The sequence below is a fragment of the Falco biarmicus genome, chromosome 7, assembly GCF_023638135.1.
Source record: "Falco biarmicus isolate bFalBia1 chromosome 7, bFalBia1.pri, whole genome shotgun sequence".
NCBI classification, from domain to species: domain Eukaryota; kingdom Metazoa; phylum Chordata; class Aves; order Falconiformes; family Falconidae; genus Falco; species Falco biarmicus.
In genome coordinates, this window is record NC_079294.1 from 35,226,049 (window position 1) to 35,246,950 (window position 20,902).

Here is a 20,902-nt window from a genome sequence, read left to right on the forward strand (position 1 = left end):
CTGGCTGGGGGTGGTGAAAGGGCTGGCATGAGACCAGGCCTTGAAGGAACAAGAACAGAAAGAACTGAAGTTTTCACAGAGGGAGGGAGCTGGTGTGTGGGATTTGGGTAGAGGGGTCTGACCTTGAAAATGGTCATTGGTGTCTGTGGCCTCTGGGGTGAGAGTGCTGCTAAAGGTGGTCATTTAGTTGTGGGGATGTTACGGGTAAAGGGAGCATTTTTCTTCTGCTCTGTGGAGGGAAGAAAACAGCACAGGACTGGAGTGGGGAAAATGAGACCCTGACGCTGAGTCCTGTCATTCAGCCGCTGTTGCGGGAGTGACTCTTGCCTAGTCCACATAACGCTGCCTGCACCTCTGCTGCACGGGGAGATCACCCAGCTCGGGGCCTCACCCTTAGCTTCTCCCTCTCCTGCTAGGAAGCACTGCTGTAAGGAGAAGTGCTTTGGACTAGCGAATAACCACAATAATTTGTCTCCTGTTAGGTATAAGCTCTGAGTGGCCTTCTCTTAGCTTACTAAGCAATACCACTTATGTTTTGGCTCACGTTTTTCTGTCAGAGAGAGCTGGATGTCTAAGGGGTGCCATAAAGTCGTACGAGAGATCCCTGATAGCTGTCTTGGCAGGAAGGATGGTTGAAGAGTGAGAAAGTAAGGCAAGCTTTAAGCCTTTGAGGAACCCCTTGTCAGGAGATGTGGGGAATCTAATCTATTCATACATGTAAGTAGGAAGCATACATTTTTGACAAGCTAACGAAAAAATATGCAGGCTAGTTGACCATTAATTGCACTTTGGGGTATGTTAAAACTAGCCTTGAACCACAGAATAATTGATACTGAATGAAGACACAAAGTTAGCTTTCTGGTGCTCAAATTTTGACCTGTTTTGGCATTCTCTGTGGTCTGGCTGGAGGTGTCCGGTAATAGGCTTTCTCTTTAAATCTTTCACTTCTTATTAAGAGAATCCAGAAGTGTGGAGGACTAGTCAGAGGTTTGAAATGTGACCTGGAAAACAGGTATTGCAACTTACTCTATGATGCCAGTTTAGCCCATCTTCTGTTTTGTGATTAAGGAAAGAGCAGGATGTTTGTCTCTTGCACCAGGTACTCAGCAAGACTCTTATGTAGGCTGTTTAACAAATCAAGTTATGATTAAAAACAAAGTTATAGTTATTTTTAGGGTCAGCATTCTACTTGATGCCTTTCTCAAAAATATTTGTCATAGAGATATGTGCTTTTACAAGTGCCACTGTAAAACTTGTTCTTCTTTTTAGTAGCACCATTAAGAGGACCAGTTCAGCTGAGCGTGTGTCCCCAGGCAGTCGGAGGGAAAGCTATGGAGATTCCAAAGGGAGTCGCAACCGCACTGGATCCACCAGCAGTTCATCTAGTGGTAAAAAGAACAGTGAAAGGTAATGTTATATAAATATCTATCTTCTTTCTTTGCTTACTGCCCTAGTAATGAAATTAGTTTCTTTAGTGAAATTAGTTTCTCTAGTTTAGCAGGTATTAGGAGTTGGGTTTTCTTAGCAAACTCCAACGGTTGGAAAAAAATATATTTAAAAACATTTCAAGTAAAACAGGTTTTCAATGTAGATAAAATTTATTTGCCTTCTTTCCAGACTGTAAACATTGTGAAAACATTGAGTTGCCTGGAAAAATTTGTAATTATTAAACATGCCTTTTCTGTTATCTTAGTGGTTTTGCTTGGTCTTTAATTTCCTGACATGTACTTCAAGTTCCTTGTTGTGATGTGTTGGGCCCAGCTGGCTGCTAAGCGCCACACAGCCACTCACTCCCTCTCCCCCAGCAGGATGGGGAAGAGAATAGCAAGAGCAAAAGTGAAAAAAATCATAGGTCAAGATAAAGGCATTTTAATAAGTGAAGGAAGGAGGAAGAAAAAGCAAAGTGATGGAAAGCAGTCAGTCACCACCTCCCAGGTGTAGAGTGATGCCCAGCAAGTCTCTGAGCAGTGACTGCCTTGCTCTGAGGGTCAGGCTGAAGAGAGATTGAGAGGCGTACCTAGAAGTGCTATCCAAAGCAGTGAAATAAAGCGAAGCCTATCTCTGCGTGTTTCTGATGATGCTTCTCTGTATTGCTGATAGCCCAAAGAACAGAGAATGTTTCATCCAAGAGTTTGAGACTTAGGATGAACAAATAGCTGATTCATTCAGGTTTGTCAGTATTGTCAGTATTGGTCAACTGGTTCTTTCTTGTATTTCCTAGACAGATTTTAGTCCTGGCCACTTCACTAGACCAGTCCTGTTCCAGTTTCCTATGCAAGTAGTAGTGCTGATGGTACCGTTTCACAGATGATGTGACCATAGAAACACAGCCTTAATGAAGATCATATAATAACCTAATTTACCTGCTCGCTCTGGGCATTAGTGCCATCGTATGAGTCATTGGGCTGCTTATGAGCTGATGGTGTGGCACATAACATCCCTTCCTTTCCACCCCTTCAGCATCTTTGCTTGATTTAAGGGGTGACTGAGGTTTTTGTGTACTAATGGACAGACTAAATATGGGTGATTATTTATAGTTTGTTTTCTGGCTTGTGTTTTCAGCTATGAAGCAAGCCAGCAAGTGTGCAAAGTTTGAGAAACTTGTAAAAGGCTTAGCAAATAATGGGAATAATGAAAAAAATAAGAATACCATCAGACAAAAGGTTATAAAATAACAATAGAGGAAGATACAATAATTACAAATCTAAAAATGTAATCAATCTAAAATCATGTTGGCATTGTGCATCTCTGTGTGTGAATGAGATTTTTATAAGTCAACAGAATTCTGCAGGACTGGGCTTTCTGGTACTTATGGAAATTCAACTTTATCTCACTTTGTGATTTTATTTTTTTCTTGAGTTGTTTGTAAAATTATAATAAAACCAGATAGCTAAATAGATGTGGATTTGGTTTTGTTTATAAGGTTTTTGTACTTTAAAATTCCTAAAAGGCTGAAATATAATTGAAAATAAAATTACTGTAGCAATTAACTCTTTAAGTAATCTATAAGTAAATAGCACTTTTGACAGAAAAATCAATCTTTTATTGGATTACTTAGAGGCCATGTCTCTTTCTGCATGTGCAGATTTGGATGAAATTGTTACTAAACATCGCAGACCCTTCTAACACAGAGAATGTATACCTTGATACATCCGGTAGAATACCACTGAAGCAGCAAACCAAGTATCAACACTCTTAGGGACAAGCAAGCCTGAAATTTTTGAAAGGCAAAACTAAGCAAAAAATTGATGACCAGTGAAGAGGCTGCTAAAAGATAAAAGCTTGCTCTTAAATCTGGACATTCTGTGAAGTGTTGCAATAGTGCATAACTTCAGGCAGCTACATTGCCTCAGTGAAGTTATGAACAAGGAGTTGCTGTTTCCTGTATTGATCTCTTGAAGCTCGCGGGGTTTTCTAAGGCTTTACTGTTTATTTTACATAACTTCCTAGTCTATTGCACATATCAAATTATAGCAACAGTCCTTATGTTGTGACCTCATTGGTGTCAAAAACCCCATCTTATATAAACAAAACAAATCTCTTGTGGAGTTTTTGTTAAATAAGTTTCTCTAATTAGATGGGTAGACCTGTTTCTGGAGTATGAACAGGAATATTTCACCTAGCTATTGTGAATGTCATTATTTTCCAATTTACTGTAGTTTTTTAGAAAAGTCTTAACAAACATATGATGATAATGCACTGTTCTCTCTGTGTGTATTTTATCTTGTATAAAAAATATTAGATCAAGTCCCCGAAAAGTGAATTCTGTGTGTGTTGTGCAGTGGAAGATATACCTGTGAAAATCTAGAGTGCTTTGCAAAGTCTGTTTTTTTTAAGATATCCCTGAGTTCTTGCTGCCTGCATAAGGTGATAATTATCTGAAATTAGCTTTGTGTTAAAGCTGCTAAAGAAATAAATACCATTTAAATTAAGGAAAGGTATGACTTCTAGCAGCTACATAGAGATACTGTACACTTTAAAAATGGATTCCAAAACAGCTGAGAAATAAAAACATTATGACGTAATTAATGGTTATCTGCAAGATTTTTTCTACTTGAGAGTTGATCACAGTACTTGAGATGCATTTTAAATTTTTTTCATACTGTTCTAACGGAAGCCAAGTGGTTATGTCACTCTGCAGTTGTCAGGCCACAAAGGGCCACAACAGCATTGATCAGAAATCACTTACATTGGACTCAGGGAGAAAGTCCAGCACACAAGCGATGTAGTGCTTAAATAATGTGCAGGTATCCCAAGGAGCTAATCGAGAGGGCATGTTGGATTGCCTTAGCTGGAGCTGGTGATATTGGTGCTACTATGAGAACAATCATTGTATGGCTAGAGAGTTTTCCTGATTTCTGTCACATGCAGCCTGAGGGTGTTCAGCACCACAGCTTTCACCTGCTTGGAGAGCGTCCTTATCCTGTGCAAGAGGCTCGCTAAAGACTTGCCTCATGCTTCCTGTTGAAGCTGGGCCATCATGCAAAATGAAAAGCAAGAGTCATGGGACTAGAAGGAGAACGAGCGTGATTCTGAAACACTGGGGGCTAAGGCTGTCCTCCTAAAGTTAACTGTATGTATGAAAGAGAGAAGAAGAGGGTGTTACTTAACCGTCTACTCACAGCCTTATTACTTGTATCATTGATCCTTATCGGTCCCTTCCACCTTGGGGTATTCCATGATTCTGTGATTCTGTGTCTGGTCTGAAGATGAAGCTTAAAGCAGGATGCACACCAGGAATCTAAAAAGGCAATTATGAAATTATTGTTTTTCAAAGTATATAGAGTTGTAGGCTGTTACGCAAAAACTTAATGCTACAAAAAGCTATTTTAAGAAGCTTTAAGCATAAGGAGTAAGGAGATGACCATATGGCTATGAGCCGGGGTAAACCTTCCTAAGTGTTAGGTAAGTAGGAACTGACTTAAGTCCACATAAAAACGGTAGTCAGAGCTCTCAGCTGTGTGTGTGGTTAGGGTTTGTATAATTAGAGTACACATGATTTGCTTTATTACAGTCATGAATCAGCCTTTCACATTAGCTTGATTAGCTTGAATAAGTCAGCATGGTCTGTTCAGAGCTAGCGATTCTTTTGTCTCTAATGTGGCAGCATTTCTGACTGGTGCTCCATCCCATAAAGTTTTTTGTTTTCTAAAACTATCTTCATTCATAAGAGAAAGTGTTAATCTTGCTGTTAACAATGGCAACACATCATGCTATTTATACAGATGAGATTGGCTGTGTGTGCCAGCTTGGAGCATGAATTTTGATGCCTGATTAATACTAAGGCTGATATGATGAAGAGTTTCTACATCAGTGGGGTCGGATCAGTAGAATTCTTGTTTTATTTTGGTTTTATCATTAAGTAAATATATTATTCTCAATATAACTGTCAAATCAGGCAAAAGGAAAAATACTGTAAAATTATTTGCTACAGCTTTTGTCATGGAGAAATAATCTTTTATGCTTAGAAAAAAAATGTGTGCAAAAACTCAACCTGGTTTCATTTCTTTTTTTGGTTTCTCTTTTATCTGCCCACTGCAGTCTAGGAACGGAGGTGGAGAGGGCGTCACAGCTCTAGGGATACTTCATGCTTTAGCATTTTGCCATCAGAATTATAGGGCTTTCAACCCTTTTGGGACCACCCTAAGAAACGTACAGCAGTAATCTGATATTTCAAGTTTTACTGGATAGAAAGAAAATGGATTGGGGAGGAAAAATAACTGCGTAATACAGCTTTGTGTCCCTTTTATGCTTCGTCAGAAACACCACCCTCAAGCCTGATTGTACAAGGGCAAAGGGCAAAGAAAACAAATGACTGCCATTTCTTGTAAAAGATTGCCTCTTTCTGGCCAGGGTAGTACTATCCAGAGAGCTCCTCAGCTTTTCTGCCTCTTCTTTCTTTGCATGCTTCATGTATTTTCCTGCTTAAGTTTTGCCAAGAATTTTCTCAAGATGCAAAGACAAACTGTTTTCAGGTTGTCTTCCAGGCAGCAGTGCAGTGAGAAAGAGAAGATACTGTAATCGTGATGGTTCTGTGCTTTCTGGGGTTTACTAAGTACTGTCATTCACCAAGAAACAGTCGGGCAGTTCCATGTTTTATGTAAATGCTTTGGAAAAGCAGGATTCAAACTTTGGATTGCTCCTTAAATTTGGAGAGAATAAAGACATGAAGTAAGTGAACACCCACACATGCACTGATGCAGTAGCCCCCCCTGCTCCACATATGCAGAGAGATTTTGTAGTTAAGAATATATTCCTAGCTTTTTATTACAGTTGTAGGCTGCTTTAGAGTAACAAATCTCACTGACTGGAAACCAAAACTCATGCAGCTGCTCATGACCAGTTTCCATGTTCTCCTATAACTGGACTAACTTTGCAGGAGAGGATTTGGTAGTTAGTGAAGTTATGAAGAAGAAAATACATAGCTTTGAGAATATAAGAATTGGATCTTGAAGTTTTAACATCTGCCATCGAGGAGCCGCAATGTATATGGGTTTTAACTGTGTCTGCCTGGGGACTTACCTTGTAAATAATTGAATTGAAAAAGTATTTTTGTTTATATGTACACACAAAAAAATATTTTATGTCTTTTATATTTTAAAGTTTGTTGTATTGATACCTTCATGTATGCAGACTGTATGTGCGTGCTTTTTAAAATGGAATTTTTTCATTATTTTCACAGCAAACCCAAGGAACCGATGTTCAGTGCAGGTAGGAACTTCTGCAGTTTTTAAGCAAATAACAACTGTGATAGCATAATGGATTTTTTTTTTTCTTCTTTCTGTGGATGCCTAGAAACTGGTATTGGGAATCTAAACATGATGTTTACAGGCTGCTGATGGTACATTTTTAAAAAGTTGATTAGTTTGCTCTAGTTTTTATTGGCCCAATAGCTTTATCTTGCAGTTAGGATACCTTATAAGAAGACAAAGAAGTAAAAGGCCTTGTCTTCTAACTCCAAATCAGTCTACCCTTTCAAAGCACTATTAAGGTTTTTTAAATTAAAGTATATGCCAAGTTACAGCTATGATGCGTTCATGTTAATTTAGTCATAAAAGGCAGCCCTCAAGTACTGTTAAGGAATGCCATATCTGTCCCAATGGCTTATAATAAAATTTGTCAAATTTCAAGTGAAAAAGGTGATTTGTTACTGCAGTTTTGGAAGTCTGTCTTTAGTATGAAAACCACTTGAATTTTTTCTTACTTATGTATTACCCCTGCAAAAAGATTTTAAAAGTGAAATAGTAGGTGTAAGTGAAAGCGGTTTGTCCTTATTAGACAGTTAAAAACTTTTGAACAATCTTGATAAAGATACAAAGCTGAACAGTATTTCTAACAGTTACTTTTGTTCTGAAAAACCAAGGCCAACTGCTTTCTTTTAACAAAATAAGGAAGGAAAAAACCCCTGTTGATTTATCAGATGTATCATACTACTTTTGTGTATAGTTCTGTGACAGTAATCGTACATTAAGCTGAAAAAGTAGTAAATCTTTTGTTTACTGCGCGGGTTGATCAGCATCCAGCAAAGCTCTTAAGCCATGCTTCAGGCTTTAGTGTAATTGATTTTGATCTCAATAAGATATAAAACTAAATAAGCACTTAAGTCTTTTGTGACAATACAATCACGATTCATGTCCCTTTCATGAAAACCCTTGGTTTAGGAAAAGGAAACTTCTGATTTGCACAGAATATACTTTTTTTGCGTTAACATTTCTCCTTCCCTTGCACCGTGTAAGCAAAGGTATTTGGAATAATTTTTCTTCTGATACCTCCCCATAGATAAAGATCAGTAATTAAACAGATGTGACACTACTTTTACCCTTCTCACCTGGACAAAATTCTCAATGAAGTTACTGATTTATTTTTTTTTCTAAGAAAGTTATACTTGGTATTTTACTTACTTTAAGCTTATAGTTGCTTAATGGAGCTTAAGCTAATAAGCCCCTAGGTGGAGGAAAAGGGTTTCAACTGGAATTACGTATGGTGTGGAGTGTGCCTCAGTGTTTTGTCAAGCACCAGAGTAACCTCCAGCAGAATACAACTGGGCCGACTGTAGAGCAGGTATTTTAGTGAGTTTATTGTATTCAAACACATCTTTATTTAGCCCTTCTGTCTCTGTCTCTGTAATCACAAGGGAAGCGCCGTGTGACGCACTGCAAAGGTAGGCTTCAATTCCAGAACCTCATAGCTCTCGAAGCAAAGTGGTACTGGTGGGATAAAAGCTCAATGTATAAACAGCTATTTTTTGACTTGTGCACATTTTGCAATGTTAAAACTTTTCTAGTTCTTTTGAATGAAGCAAAAATATTATACCATCTATTATACGGTCTACTGAATTATAACCCTCAGGTGCACTTTTATAACAATAATAATGGGTTATAATTTAGATTCCTGTGGACTTATTCCGAAGCATTTGAATAAGAAAAAATGTGTTGAGAGAGCTATATGGCAACACGTGGATGTTCACTGTTTGAAATGGTGTTCTGCACTTTTGCTGAAATTCATATAGAATTTGCCCCTTTATTGGCTGTTCTGCTGTTAGCCTAACATGATTGTAGAAGCCTTGGTTTTTCCCTTGCTTTTTCTTACTGAGTAGACTGTAGATTTTTTGTGAATGTTGAGTAAACGGACCTAGACCTCCAACTAATTTCTTGGTGCTTTTTGATCAATGTCATAAAGCAGAGTTACATTTGGTAAACATACCATATAGTTTTCTAAAGCTTTAGTTAAATTGCAGTGTAAATATGCACAATTTTGATGCATATTTATATCTCTGATATAATCACAGATTTGTCTTGCTTTTTAGAAATAGCTAAAACCTAACAGTTTTTCCACTAATCAGCATCTTTCAGCTTTACGACAAATCTAAAATTTCACAAAGCAAAGAATGTTTGTTCTCAAGGCAAAGTCTTTTAGAGAGTCTCTACCTCTGTGTGTTCTTTGTACAATTTTATGCCTGCAATCTGTGGTGGTCTCCTTTACAGATCCTACTGGCATTCACGTGCCATCTTATTTCAGTTCAGTAACTGTTAATTTTTTGCAATTACTTTCAACAACAATTCCAAATTTACAAAATTGCAGATGTAAAAGATACATTTGTCCAAAAGTTTCACCATTGGTCTGTCTTTGTAGTTTGATGATTGTCTGTCTTTACATCTGTATCTTCACATTTAGAGCTTTACTGTCTTAAAATCTTAGTTAAGTACAAAGAAGGGGATATAGATTGATTATGTAGGTAATATATTTGGATTGGTAACAAAAATTAGTACAGATGGAATTAATATTACCAAAAGTTAGAAATAAATACATAATATGTACTTGTGTGCCTGACCCAGTCAGCCTAAGTTCCTTTTTATAGTTAGTAGAGAGAGAGAGAGAGAGAAGTATTTTGAAGGCATAATTTATGTACTTGGTATAATTTATTGTACTTGATTTTGGACATCTGCTTTGAAATGTGATCAATTTTAAACGTCATTAAAATGAAAAAAGTACCCGTTTCTCCCTATTTACTTTAAAAAGGAGTTTTGAGTGACTGGGTCAAAAAACTTCCCCTGTAGATGGCTAAATCCAAGTTTTATGAGTCCTGTAAGTTTCAGGTGAGAAAAGCAGTTCAGTGAATTAAACTTCTGTTCGTTCCTAGCCTTTGATAAGCACAGACAGTGATTGTCACTGCTGAAAATTTATTGACTTCCAGTGCACCAGTATCAGCAGTATTGGCATGTATTTCAAGCTCATTAAATGGATGCTGCATGCGCATACAAATAGTGCTGCTATTTAATGCTTTACCTGCTATATTTTATTTTCCAATCTAGATCTATTGGAGTAAGTTTTTTAAAACAATTCCAGTATTTTAATGGGCATCTTAAGGTCCCAGCATCTGTCACCATTATTATTGCTTTTTTTTTTTAGCATTGTTTTCTGTTGTTTTCATTACATGTATGAATTCTGTAAATGAAGCTAGAGTGCCCTAGCTGTAATTTCAATTCCCAAATGAATTAATCTAAAGGCAAAATGCACATATATTTAGATAATGCAGCATAACTATGATGTTTATTTGTTCAACCAATAATTTTTATTCATTTAGTCAGGATTTGTAGCATATGCATATGTCCAATTAAAATAAAGCCTTAGTTTTCAAATTAAAAAAAAATTATGGTGTAATTGTAATTATACTTAACAATTCATAGCATAATTTTAACAGTCCTAAATTGTATAATTTTTTTTCATTTACATGATTTTATTACTTCTGCCCTTCCATTTCCTCTGTGCCCACGATTATTCTGTCTAGTAACTCTACAGATGTCACTGACTCCAAAACTGCTTGATTCGCATGAGAACAAGGCTGAAACCCTTGATCTGCCGATGGAGCAGCAAGAGCCAGCACGTTCTGAATCTGGACAAACTTCATCAGAAGTTCACAGGACACCCACTTTGGCCTTGCCAGTTCCCAAAAGTCTTAGTCAGACCTTCATGGCATTTCCCAGATCTCCTAGTTTTATAAGCCCCATGAAGTCCCCAAGTCAGTACTTCCAGATCTGTTATTAATCCCTGCTTCTCTCCCCCAAAAATATTTCTTACCAGTTCAACACATTACTTTTAGTATTTTCTTCTAGAAATGTTTACTTCTGTCAGCCAATTCAGTTTTTGTAGCTTCTCTCTTGTATGTCGTTTTCCTTTCTTTTAATGTGCTGTCAGTGTTGTCGTTCCTTTTTCAATGTTTAGTAATTCTTAAATCACATACCTTTTCTGCATGTACATCAGCATGATTCCTTTTACTAATTGTTTGTGTTCCTTATTTCGAATGTATCTCTAACACTGTATCAAGTGTAAAGCATAGCTTTACACTGAGATGCAAAGAATGCGACTGAGTGTTGGAAAATACTTTAGATGCTGATGCTCAACTGTAAATATTGATTAAAAAATAAAATTAATTTCAAGTGGCATTTCTGCGTTAATTGTAATCTTTGATGTTTTTCCCCTTCATTTTTGATATTTAAAAAACTTAATATTGTAGCATTGTTTTTCACCAATGTAGTTTCGATTTCAGTCCTTTCAGTTTTGTGGTTCTTCATGGCATTGTTTAGTTCTAATTCTGCTGCTCCAAATATTTAGAGGCAAAAGGGACTTTGTATGTTTAAAAAAATTTCTGCTTAGTGATTATGATTTAGGAAAAAAAGCCAACCTGCTTTATTTCCAAGTTTTGAGTTTGCATGTTCTTCTGTAATTGTAACGCACCAAACTGTTAAGTGGGAAGGGATGGAGGAGCACTGGAGTTCTCCACTGATGCTTATTTTGTGTAACATTAAACATTTCTGACCTTTTGTAGAGGAAGGATACGTAAAAATGTTTCTTCGTGGACGTCCTGTTACCATGTACATGCCCAAAGAGCAAGTGGAATCGTACAATTTGGAAGCAAAAGTAGAACTACCAGCCAAGAGGCTTAAACTGGAATGGGTGTATCCTTTCTGTGCTAGAGGACTACTGGAAATCAGTAATTTCTTAATGATATGGTTTGAATAATTTTGAGCTAAAATATAGCAAAATTAAGATCATAGGGTTCATTTCATTAGTGAAGTAACATTCTGTTGAAAATAGGTGTTAATTTCTTGAGGCTGCTGTTCTGCACCTTGTGAAGGACAGGGTGGCAGCTTATGAAAGGTTCTGCTTAAATGTTGCCCAAAGGTTCAGTCTGAAGCATGCTAATTACTTAAAGATTAAACCAGGCAAATTTTAACAATGTAGTGAGCTGTGATTATTAATTATAGTGTGCGTAAAACAGGCTCAGGGTTTTTTGCTGATTCTCAGCAGTAATTTATCGTTTCAAACTGCATTTTATAAAACGTGCACTGTTGTCCTTCAGAGAATGCTATAAGCAACTTCAGTACTTGAATAAGCCCTGAATTCAGTAGCAGTTTGCAACTGATAGGTGCTTAGCAGTAAAATTCAGAAGCTGTCATATATAAATTAGTGTTTGAAGTTACATTTTCCACTGTGTTTAAGCACCGTAAATAGTGAACAACAATTTCCCACTGACTTCTGTGAGTGGACATAATTACAGAATTCTAACTTGAAAGAAATCAGTGTTTCATTACCTACAAAAATTTTCATGTTTCACTTTTGTAATGAGAAAATACATTCTTTACTGAAAAAAGAAATTGTATTTCATTTTTGTATAGTCTTAGTATATGTAATAGATGATTCAAGATAAAATATAAATGCCGAGTCTGTTTGTAATATCCACTATTTTTAGAGAGATGAAGTCTTATAAGGTTTTCTTTTTTAAGAAAAAGGCTTTTTTTTAAGACCCAAACAGTGCAAACAGGAAGTTGCTTTGTCTTCATAAAAAAGAAGATAGGCTGCATATAGTTGTCTTTGAAGCTGTATAAATAGAACTGCATGTGGTTTCAGAATGCACACAGTTTCCAAAAGTCCCATTGTATTCACAAGAGATTAATGACAGGTTTAGTAACCATTCATATTATTCCTGTTGCAGCTGAGCCTGTAGGTTCTACCCCACTCTGCTGGAACTGCATAGATAATGCCTACAGAAATAACTGCAGATGAGTTAAAAAAAAATTCCACAAAATTAATAAACCAGCTGAGATTAGAGTGATAAATACTGCTTGCAGCATTTTATCATCTAATTGTTGTACAGGCGGCTCTCACCATATATCACAATAGAATTGAATGATGTCGTCTTACACTTGCAAGGTGCCCCTTGCTTAGGGGACCGAAGGATGACAGAGGAGAAAGTGTTAGGATGCTTGCTGAAACAACAAAAAACCCAACCGCAACACAAAACAGATTGTCATTAGCAGTGTGTAGGTGGAAGCTGAAGTTAATATTTCAGACTATTATAAGAAATGATAATTAGAGCAGGTCATGATTTCAGTCTCATTAGTTTCTCACTTAAGCTTACTTAAAAGACTGAATATTTGCCAGATGGAGTATTATTTTTAGTTTGAATGTTCATATGTCCTTCCAGGTGTGTGTCTGTATACCCAGCAGAATGCTATATATAAAGTTTGTCTGTGAATAGACAAGGTATGAATTAATTAAATGATCTAACTAACCCTAAATGTTTATTGAGGAGGATGCATTTTTCCCAAAATACTGTGATAAACTTTTCAGATTTTAATTTCTTTGCAGTTAAACCCAATCGTGATATCCATACTTAAACTTATACCAATGACTAGGTATATGAAAGACTTTAAAAACAAAAAAAAAAAAAAAGAGAGAGAGAAAAAATATAATGCCCAATTTACAGACTGTAATGATAAGAAGACAAGCTGGGGGCAGGAGCATAAGATAATTTAAGGAAAAAGACACAGGCAGCCGAAACCCAACCAGTGTTGCAGGCATTCATTCCAGTTAAGTTGGAGAAGCTGAGCTGTTGGATTGGAGGGTAACAGAACTGGAGCAGGAGAAAACATTTTTGTAGCGGACAAATCAGCCTGGCTGTGGGATTACAGCCAGAAATACTTTATCGTCTAAGAGTGGGGTTACAAAACCAAGATGTTGGAGGTGATACGGACAAATGAAAAGAGCAAAGCAGATTGTAATGAGAAACAGAAGGAAGAAAATCTAATGACGTGTAGATTTCAGGGCATATAGCTGCACCGTATGGGGGGCTTTACAGTCATGTTAGCAGGTATCTGGGTAAGCCAGGCCACGTGAGATATGAGGAAACAGAAATGCTGAGTGCTGAAGCAGGAGGGAGGGCTAGAGCAGAGGTGGTAAAACCCAAGTGAGAAATCGGCACTGGGGCCGTGAGGGCGGGAGCAGTGCGCTGCACAGACCCGTTTGAGACCAGCTCGCTTGGCAGGCAGGCAGATTTGCAACAAAAGCTGCAGGCCAAATGAAAAGAAAAGGTCACGATAACATTCCCTGAAGTGCCAACTCACCAAATCCAAGTTGAAGACACCAAATCCGAGTGTGGTAAACAGTGAGGAGAAGGAGAGATCAACCCCAGGAGTTTGCATCTGAGAAAAAAGGCTGGTAGAAAGAAACTGAGTGTTTGACAACAGCAGTCATGCAAGGGGTTGAATGCAGCATTGTTCCCCACAGGAAGAATTGTAAAGAAAGGAGATTTTCCCTAAAGAATGTAATCTTTTCCCCTTTAATAGCTATTTTTATGCCCTGACATTTGTTCCTTGTGAATGTCTGTATTATGTTTTTACGTCACTTTTTTTAAAGGTTCAGTTCCTTACGCTACCTTCAACTGCTAGTTCATTATAAACTTGATATGTTGTTGAGCTAGGGGAATTTTATGTTGGCTTCAGTCGGTAATGTTGTCTGACCTTATAGAGAAAAAAAATTTAAACCAATAAAGCATTGTCCAGCAATCTAGAGTAGCAACTCTTAACCTTTACAGACATAATCAAAATTGATAGCAAATGCTTTGTAGGTTGAAGATGTTGGTTGTTTTCATGTCTTCAGATATTAATATCTGAAACTTGAAGGAACTTCAGCTGAAATATTTTAGTTTGGGAGTCCAAAAGCTACATTTTTGCATGCGCATTTTGATGGTTGGGTATGCACCACTGCTGCTATTGCATTTATTAGAAAAAATCAGCAAGCTGTTACTTCTAAAATAGGAATTTAAATAATATAGCTGTTGACCTTCCTTCTTGGGTTATGTTAACGTGAGTATTTTTGTTTTACTAGCTTATCATTGACCATAAGAGAATAGTGCACAAGTATCTTTTTAGTATCATATAACTGGGGTTTCAGAACCTCTCCATGTATTTATCACAGCCAGTTTCTCCATATTGACTGAATTAGAATGCAGTTTGGTTTTGCCAGGATTTTGCTAATGCTGTTTTTCTCTGTTCCCATAAAAAAGGATAGCCAAAATAGTTGTAGTCCCTGATGACTCTGCAGAAGAAAAAACTACATAATTTGGCAGAATTAACATTTGGTCTAAATAAGATTATTTCTGGATTAATTCCAGTTATTTCATTGGATTAATTTTAGGTTAGCGTTGATATGACTAGCATCAGAATCTGGGCCACTGCCTTTTAAATACTATAAAAATGAATTGAAACGGATGATGTAACCCTTTTATGGTTTCGTATCCATCTGGCTGGTAATGCACAGAATAATGAAATCAATCAACCTGCACACGGGGTAATGCAATCAATCCTAATGTAATGCAGGGAGATGTACTGAATGACTTATTAGCGTTTCCATCAAGTCTAAATTTTTATTTTAATTAGTCAAGCAATGTAAATAGTAAATACACTTGGGACAAAATTAATCTTGCCTTAGTCTGGCATTTAGCAAATCCTCAGGATACTAAAGGGATAGTAAGTCTACAAATTCCTGTATTCTTTACCCTGTCTTTTCTGCAGGATGCGTAGGTTTTCAGTAGCTCACAGCCTGTGCAATGCTTTAGCTCTCTTCACTGTGGTACGGGAGGGAGTTCTGAAGGCTATCAAGTGATAAAGCTGTGCTCAAGCCAAGAGATGCAGGCTTCAGGAAATACAGGGGCAGTGAATCCATTTTGGTTTTCCTTATTTTTTAACATTCTTCATTGGTAGATAATGTTATTGCAGCTTGACTGGCGTGCTAGCTATGGGTATAGGGGTCGGGACTGTCGCAGTAATCTTTATCTTCTTCCGACGGGCGAAACTGTGTATTTCATCGCATCTGTAGTTGTGTTGTTCAATGTTGAAGAGCAACTTCAGAGACATTACACTGGTCATAATGATGATGTGAAGTGGTAAGTCACCTAAACCTCCTTCTTTTTTCTTCATAAAACAGTATTTGGGATAGATCTCCTGATTTTCATTACTCTGTTTTTAGGATGATTTAACATTCACTTCTTCATTAGATTCCTCTCCTTTTTAAGAAGGATCAAATTACTCATCTTCACCTGGGTCTGGGTGCCAGGTGCAGGTCCTTTAGGCTCAGTCTAACCAACAAAGAAGTTTTAATGTCATCTGCCATCCTCCTGGTAGTCTTCAGGCATGTCTGCATCACAGCAGATAGCGTGTAAACTAGTCCTGAGCAGCCTCGTGTGTCTGCTGCCATGCAAGCATGCCAGCTTGTGCTTCAAAGTGATTTAGCTGTGTTGAGGAACCTAGGCATCGGGAAATATCACTGTCGTTACATTGAAATCTGAATAAACATATGGTTTATCTTGATGGTATCTGCTTGCGGAGTGTAGCTGAAGAGCACCTGAATTATCTGATAGGTCCTAACATATGAAATGAGTTTGACATCCCTTTAGCTTAACTTTTATGAACACCTGTTGTCCCTCAAAGCCAAAAATAAACCCGATAACCAAATCTGGGTGCACTGTGAGCATGTTTCCTAAAGCTGAATTATTTGTATAATCTAGTTGTTTTACAAGGAGATTTTTAACTTGGGCCTGTCCCATCTCATTTTTTTCTTTCAAATTTTCTGACTCTAGGTATTTCAAAGCTTTCAGGCTTATTAGAAAGAAGGTACATTTCTGCATTGTAAAGCTGAATGAATTACTGCCACAGTTCATTTTGCAGGGCACTTGGCCCCTAGAACTGTATGCAAAGCAACTGCAGTGAAAAAAAGAATTGAGAGGATTTAGGGCAAAAATAGACTGTACTCCAAGCTTCAATATGAATTTTAGGTTCTTAGAGACATTAGTTAACATTGATCGTGTTTTTTAAAAATCTCAGGTTTAATTTTAGAATCAACATTCCAGATTTCTGTAACCTGTTCTTACTTACTAAAGAAGCTTTTTTGCCTTTTGAAAAGTATTGAAGTTGGTATCTCCCTGTAAAAGTCACTGAATATCTGGTCAATGCAGTCTGAAGAGCAATGTTTGAGTGGATACAGCTCTTTGCTCTGGAGGACTGTCATTACCTGTACTGAGCACATCTCTGCAACTTCTGGTTAGAAATAACTGAAGTTCGGGAACTGGCTCAACTGCAAACTCCTTATACATTGCAGTCATTTGAACTTAGGTGAGGTGAATTCCCACGTGAGCAAGACTGGCGCTTGTTTGATACATGCTTTGAGTTACTGGGAGTTAAGCAAATTGCAGCCTTGTTCACAAGGGAGGAAGATTTTTCTGAGGAGCATGAAAAAGGTTTTGTCTGTTCTGTCTTTATATTTCTAAAATGTTTACATGTGTGCAATGTGCTTGATATGTCTAAAATAGGGCTATTTGTTACAAGCTGATGTAAAAGTTAGATGAAGTAGGTAATAAGTGGCTTTAAGTTTGGCCTCTGTTCCTGTTCTCTTTTTAGCCTGGCTGTCCATCCTGATAGGATCACTATAGCAACAGGTCAAGTTGCAGGGACATCCAAGGATGGAAAAGTGAGTGACCCCTTTGCTGACGTATAGTTGCTTATATTTCATAAGAATACATTATTAAGATACACTCTATATTCTTTTCATGTTGCAGTCAAATTGCTCTTACATTTTAGGACTGAATGGGAAACTTAATTTGAGGGTACCTATTGCACGCTATTGAAGTTACTCAGTTCCATTAGCAAGGCTGGTCGGTGGTTTCTGATTCCGTTACTTACACAGACTGAAGGTGAACTTGGAGCTGGTCTGCAGAAGAGACATGGAAGGATGAGGCTACAAAGGAGACCTGAGAGGGTGGATGGATGTGGGGAAAAGGAGGAGAACCAGCAGAGATTAAATTGTACAGTATACAACTTCATTTCTGACCACAGCTACCAGACCCGAAGTACAAATACGAACGGCTTTGTTTGCTGAAAAAAATAAATTCTTACTCTTGCCATCATCTAGGCAAGAATATTTTTCTCTCTATTATTATCCATATTACCGTAAAGCTTAGCTGTAGGCTAGGAATTTATTTGAGCAAGTGAGATGAACATTGCTTCGAAGATCTAACACAAGTGAGAAAGAATGGGTACAAGCAGGGGCAGGGAAAGCATGAAGAAAAAGTTACTCAGCAGAGTATGCAGCTGATGTCACAGCCACACTACTGCAAAATTTTTAGTAGACGTCAAAGAAGAATTTTAGGTTAAAAATGGATTATCAATACACTAACTACTTCAAGTAGATAAGGACAGCAAACCCCCAGTTATGAAATACAAGGTTTGAATGAAGATAATTTAGTTGAGTAACATAAACTATTAATTTTTCTTGTGTATTGGAGATATCTCTGGTATTTATTTTTTAACTTCATAAATACAAGTCATTACCATTGTACTTGTGAAAGAAAATCTGAAAGTTTGATGTCTGTGCCAGAGAGGGGATGTGCTATATAGGTAAGCTTATATGAAAGCTATTTATCTAACTGAGGTACTGGGGTGGGCTTGATATTTTTTTCCCCTATACGTTTATTTACGTTAAAGGGCAATTTCACTACTCCTGGGCAAGGGTGGCTTTTGCCGTTTTTCCCTGCTACGGTGACAAAGCCGTGCGTGCAGCTGAAGGGGCCAGGGCTGCTGCGTCCCGCCGGCGCCCCCTGGCGGCACCCCGCGGCACTGCTGCCGCCCCCGGCGGGCGGGACGGTGCGTGGGCAGCGCGTCGCTGCCGCAGGCGGCTGGCCCCGGGCCGCCCCGCGTACCGGGAGTTTTCCGTACTAAAAGCCCTTTAGCAGTTCTGATCGCAGCTGTCGAGCAGAGCGCGAAGGTGCATTGTCCTCCACGGCCGTTGTTACGGCACGTTGGAGATGCTTAAGCCTCTTTTTGCACTTGCTGTTTGGCGTGGACCAGAATTACCTCGATTGCTTCTGTTTAAACTGATGATCCCAGACCTACCAGTAAGTTCCACGTCCCAAGGCCATCAACAATTTTCACTTGATGAAGAATTTGTCCGTGCCCGTTACGTCCCTGAGACCTGGCATGTTTTGCGCTCCAGAGCATCAGTCCCAGGCACTGGTCCCAGCCACAGCAATCAGCAAGCCATCCGTAGCGTATCTCTGCTTACAAGGGTGACTCTAGAGAAGTCCTGATAATTTTCAACCTTAAATTGGGATAAAATGGTGGGGTTTTTTAAATGCATTCTCATTTTTTTTAAATCCTGACGGTTTTGTGCTATCATTCTTTCAGCTGCTTTTTCTCTGTCTGTTTTATAGCAATTGCCCCCACACGTGCGTGTCTGGGACTCTGTAACTCTGAATACGCTGCATGTCATCGGGATGGGGTTTTTTGACCGGGCTGTCACTTGCATTGCTTTTTCTAAATCTGTAAGTAAAGTAAATATTAAGAATATTTGCTGAGCAGGTCTTTGAAGTTTTTCAAGTTAAGCATCCTTGACCAAAACAAACTCCCAAGCTGTCTGTTCTCTCAGCTTTCTCTTTAGAGGAGGAAAGCTTGCAACCCAGTTGTTTCCAACAGTTTACATCACTGTGGAAGTTAGTGGTATCTCGGCAGTCTCAGAGATCTAGCTCATTCTTACCAGAAGGTGCAATTGATTTATTCAGGCACAAGCAGTTGCAGTAGCACTTGTGTTCTTGAAATTTTGGTATCCTCACTGCTCTTTAATCATCCCATTGTGTTTCTCCCTACTTAAGAAAGTTACTCTCCACCTTTTAACGCCCTAACTGTGCCTAAGAACGGCTGATGAAAGACCTTGACAATGGCCTGTACCACTGACTCTGGATTTAAAAAACGCGAGCTCCCATAGGAGAATCAAAATCTTTTGCTTGAAAGCAGCAAAGACATACGGTTTAAGGATTGTAAAGAATTAGAATCCTGTTGTTAGCCTCTTGGCACCACCCTTTGAACTGTAGTCTGTCAGGGAGGTAAAAAAAGGTGACGTAGGCAGCTTTCAAGTCTCATATAAAAAATGAGTCTGCAACCTGGCACACAAGTCTAGGAACCCTCCGTGTACAGAAGGATCCATAAGTGGTGTCTGTGGTGGTGTCTGGTTGTCTCCACAGCATTTTTAGGAAGGCAGGGGCTAAATGGTGTGTTCCCTATGCAACATGTTGCCTAGTGAAAGTTGCCACAAACACTTGAAATCTCTTGATGACAATATTTCATAGAAAGTAGAAAAGAGACAAGTGAGTTGGGAGAGCTAGTTAATACAAAGGTGAAAGCCAAGGCAGTTCAAAATCACCTTTGAAGGACAAATAAAAAGGAGTAACAAGCAAATACTCTATCAGTGTCTCCCTGGAGGAAGAAATAGGCACTTAATAATGGAGGATCAGTATTGGCAGATGCCAGGAGAAAGCATTTCATACGTTTGCCTTGTGCTGTGATTTCAGTCATAGCTTGGCCTGTTTGAGCATCCCTCCCCATCCCGTAGCAGTACTGCTTATCTGGTTTTGGGCAGCCCCCTCTTCAGGCTACCCAGGCGTGTCTCCCTCCCACCGCTCGCCTTGCCTTGGCACAGTTCTTTTTGTAGCTGTGTCTGAGATGTGTATTAGGGGCCTGATGAGTCAGGAATACAACCAACAACCTCGCATATAAACAAAATTAAGCAGAGTTTGTTTGGGTTGTCTTTTCCCCCCAAAAATCGATCTGTTCCCCAACCAGGCTTACTCCGTGATAGCCCAAACTGTGGTGGTGGCTCAGCTCGCGAGGCAGCAACAAACAGCTGTGCCATGGGTGGCAGAGGAAGGACGGTGTGTGTCAGCGTTGCTGCTGAGGGAATGCCAGTGTGACCACAGGCTCAGTCTGTTCCAGCAAGCTCATCTGCAGTCAAAGCTGACGTAGCTGATGCCAGGAGCAACAGGATACAAAAGTCACATTTGACTGGGTTGGAAATCAATTAGTGATTACTTGATGATTTATTCCACTGTAGACAACACAGCTAGGAATGAACACCAGAGAAATGGGGGGAAATGGTCCAAAAAGTACCTTGCAGATAGCTGCTGTTTGGAAAAAGATCTGATGGTCTTTTGTATGGGAGTTCCCATCACTAGTGAGACCGGTGTTGGTCAGCCCCACTCAATTCAGGTAGAGTCTCGGTCCGGAGTTCCTCATCCAGT

The 20,902-nt window shown here is 38.6% G+C and overlaps 1 protein-coding gene and 1 long non-coding RNA gene across 14 annotated transcripts in view; one reads left to right on the top strand and one right to left on the bottom strand.

Moving 5' to 3' along the window:
- The window catches only part of EML1 (EMAP like 1), a 130,633-nt gene that overhangs the window by 88,026 nt on the left and 21,705 nt on the right, over positions 1–20,902 (top strand). For 6 of the 13 annotated variants that reach the window (XM_056347049.1, XM_056347051.1, XM_056347040.1 and 3 more), the window contains 7 exons: positions 1,270–1,407; positions 6,683–6,711; positions 8,135–8,161; positions 11,327–11,456; positions 15,575–15,724; positions 17,235–17,304; positions 19,043–19,153. In XM_056347049.1, coding sequence (XP_056203024.1) covers positions 1,270–1,407; positions 6,683–6,711; positions 8,135–8,161; positions 11,327–11,456; positions 15,575–15,724; positions 17,235–17,304; positions 19,043–19,153 — 655 coding nt within the window. The remainder of the gene's footprint in view (positions 1–1,269; positions 1,408–6,682; positions 6,712–8,134; positions 8,162–11,326; positions 11,457–15,574; positions 15,725–17,234; positions 17,305–19,042; positions 19,154–20,902) is intronic. The other 7 variants (XM_056347046.1, XM_056347050.1, XM_056347054.1 and 4 more) reach the window with 3 other exon arrangements.
- LOC130152863 (uncharacterized) lies at positions 1,244–15,535 on the bottom strand. The gene is made up of 3 exons (XR_008823124.1): positions 13,905–15,535; positions 4,623–4,741; positions 1,244–1,382 (listed from the first exon to the last, which is right to left on the bottom strand). It is a non-coding gene; the product is annotated as an uncharacterized LOC130152863 (long non-coding RNA).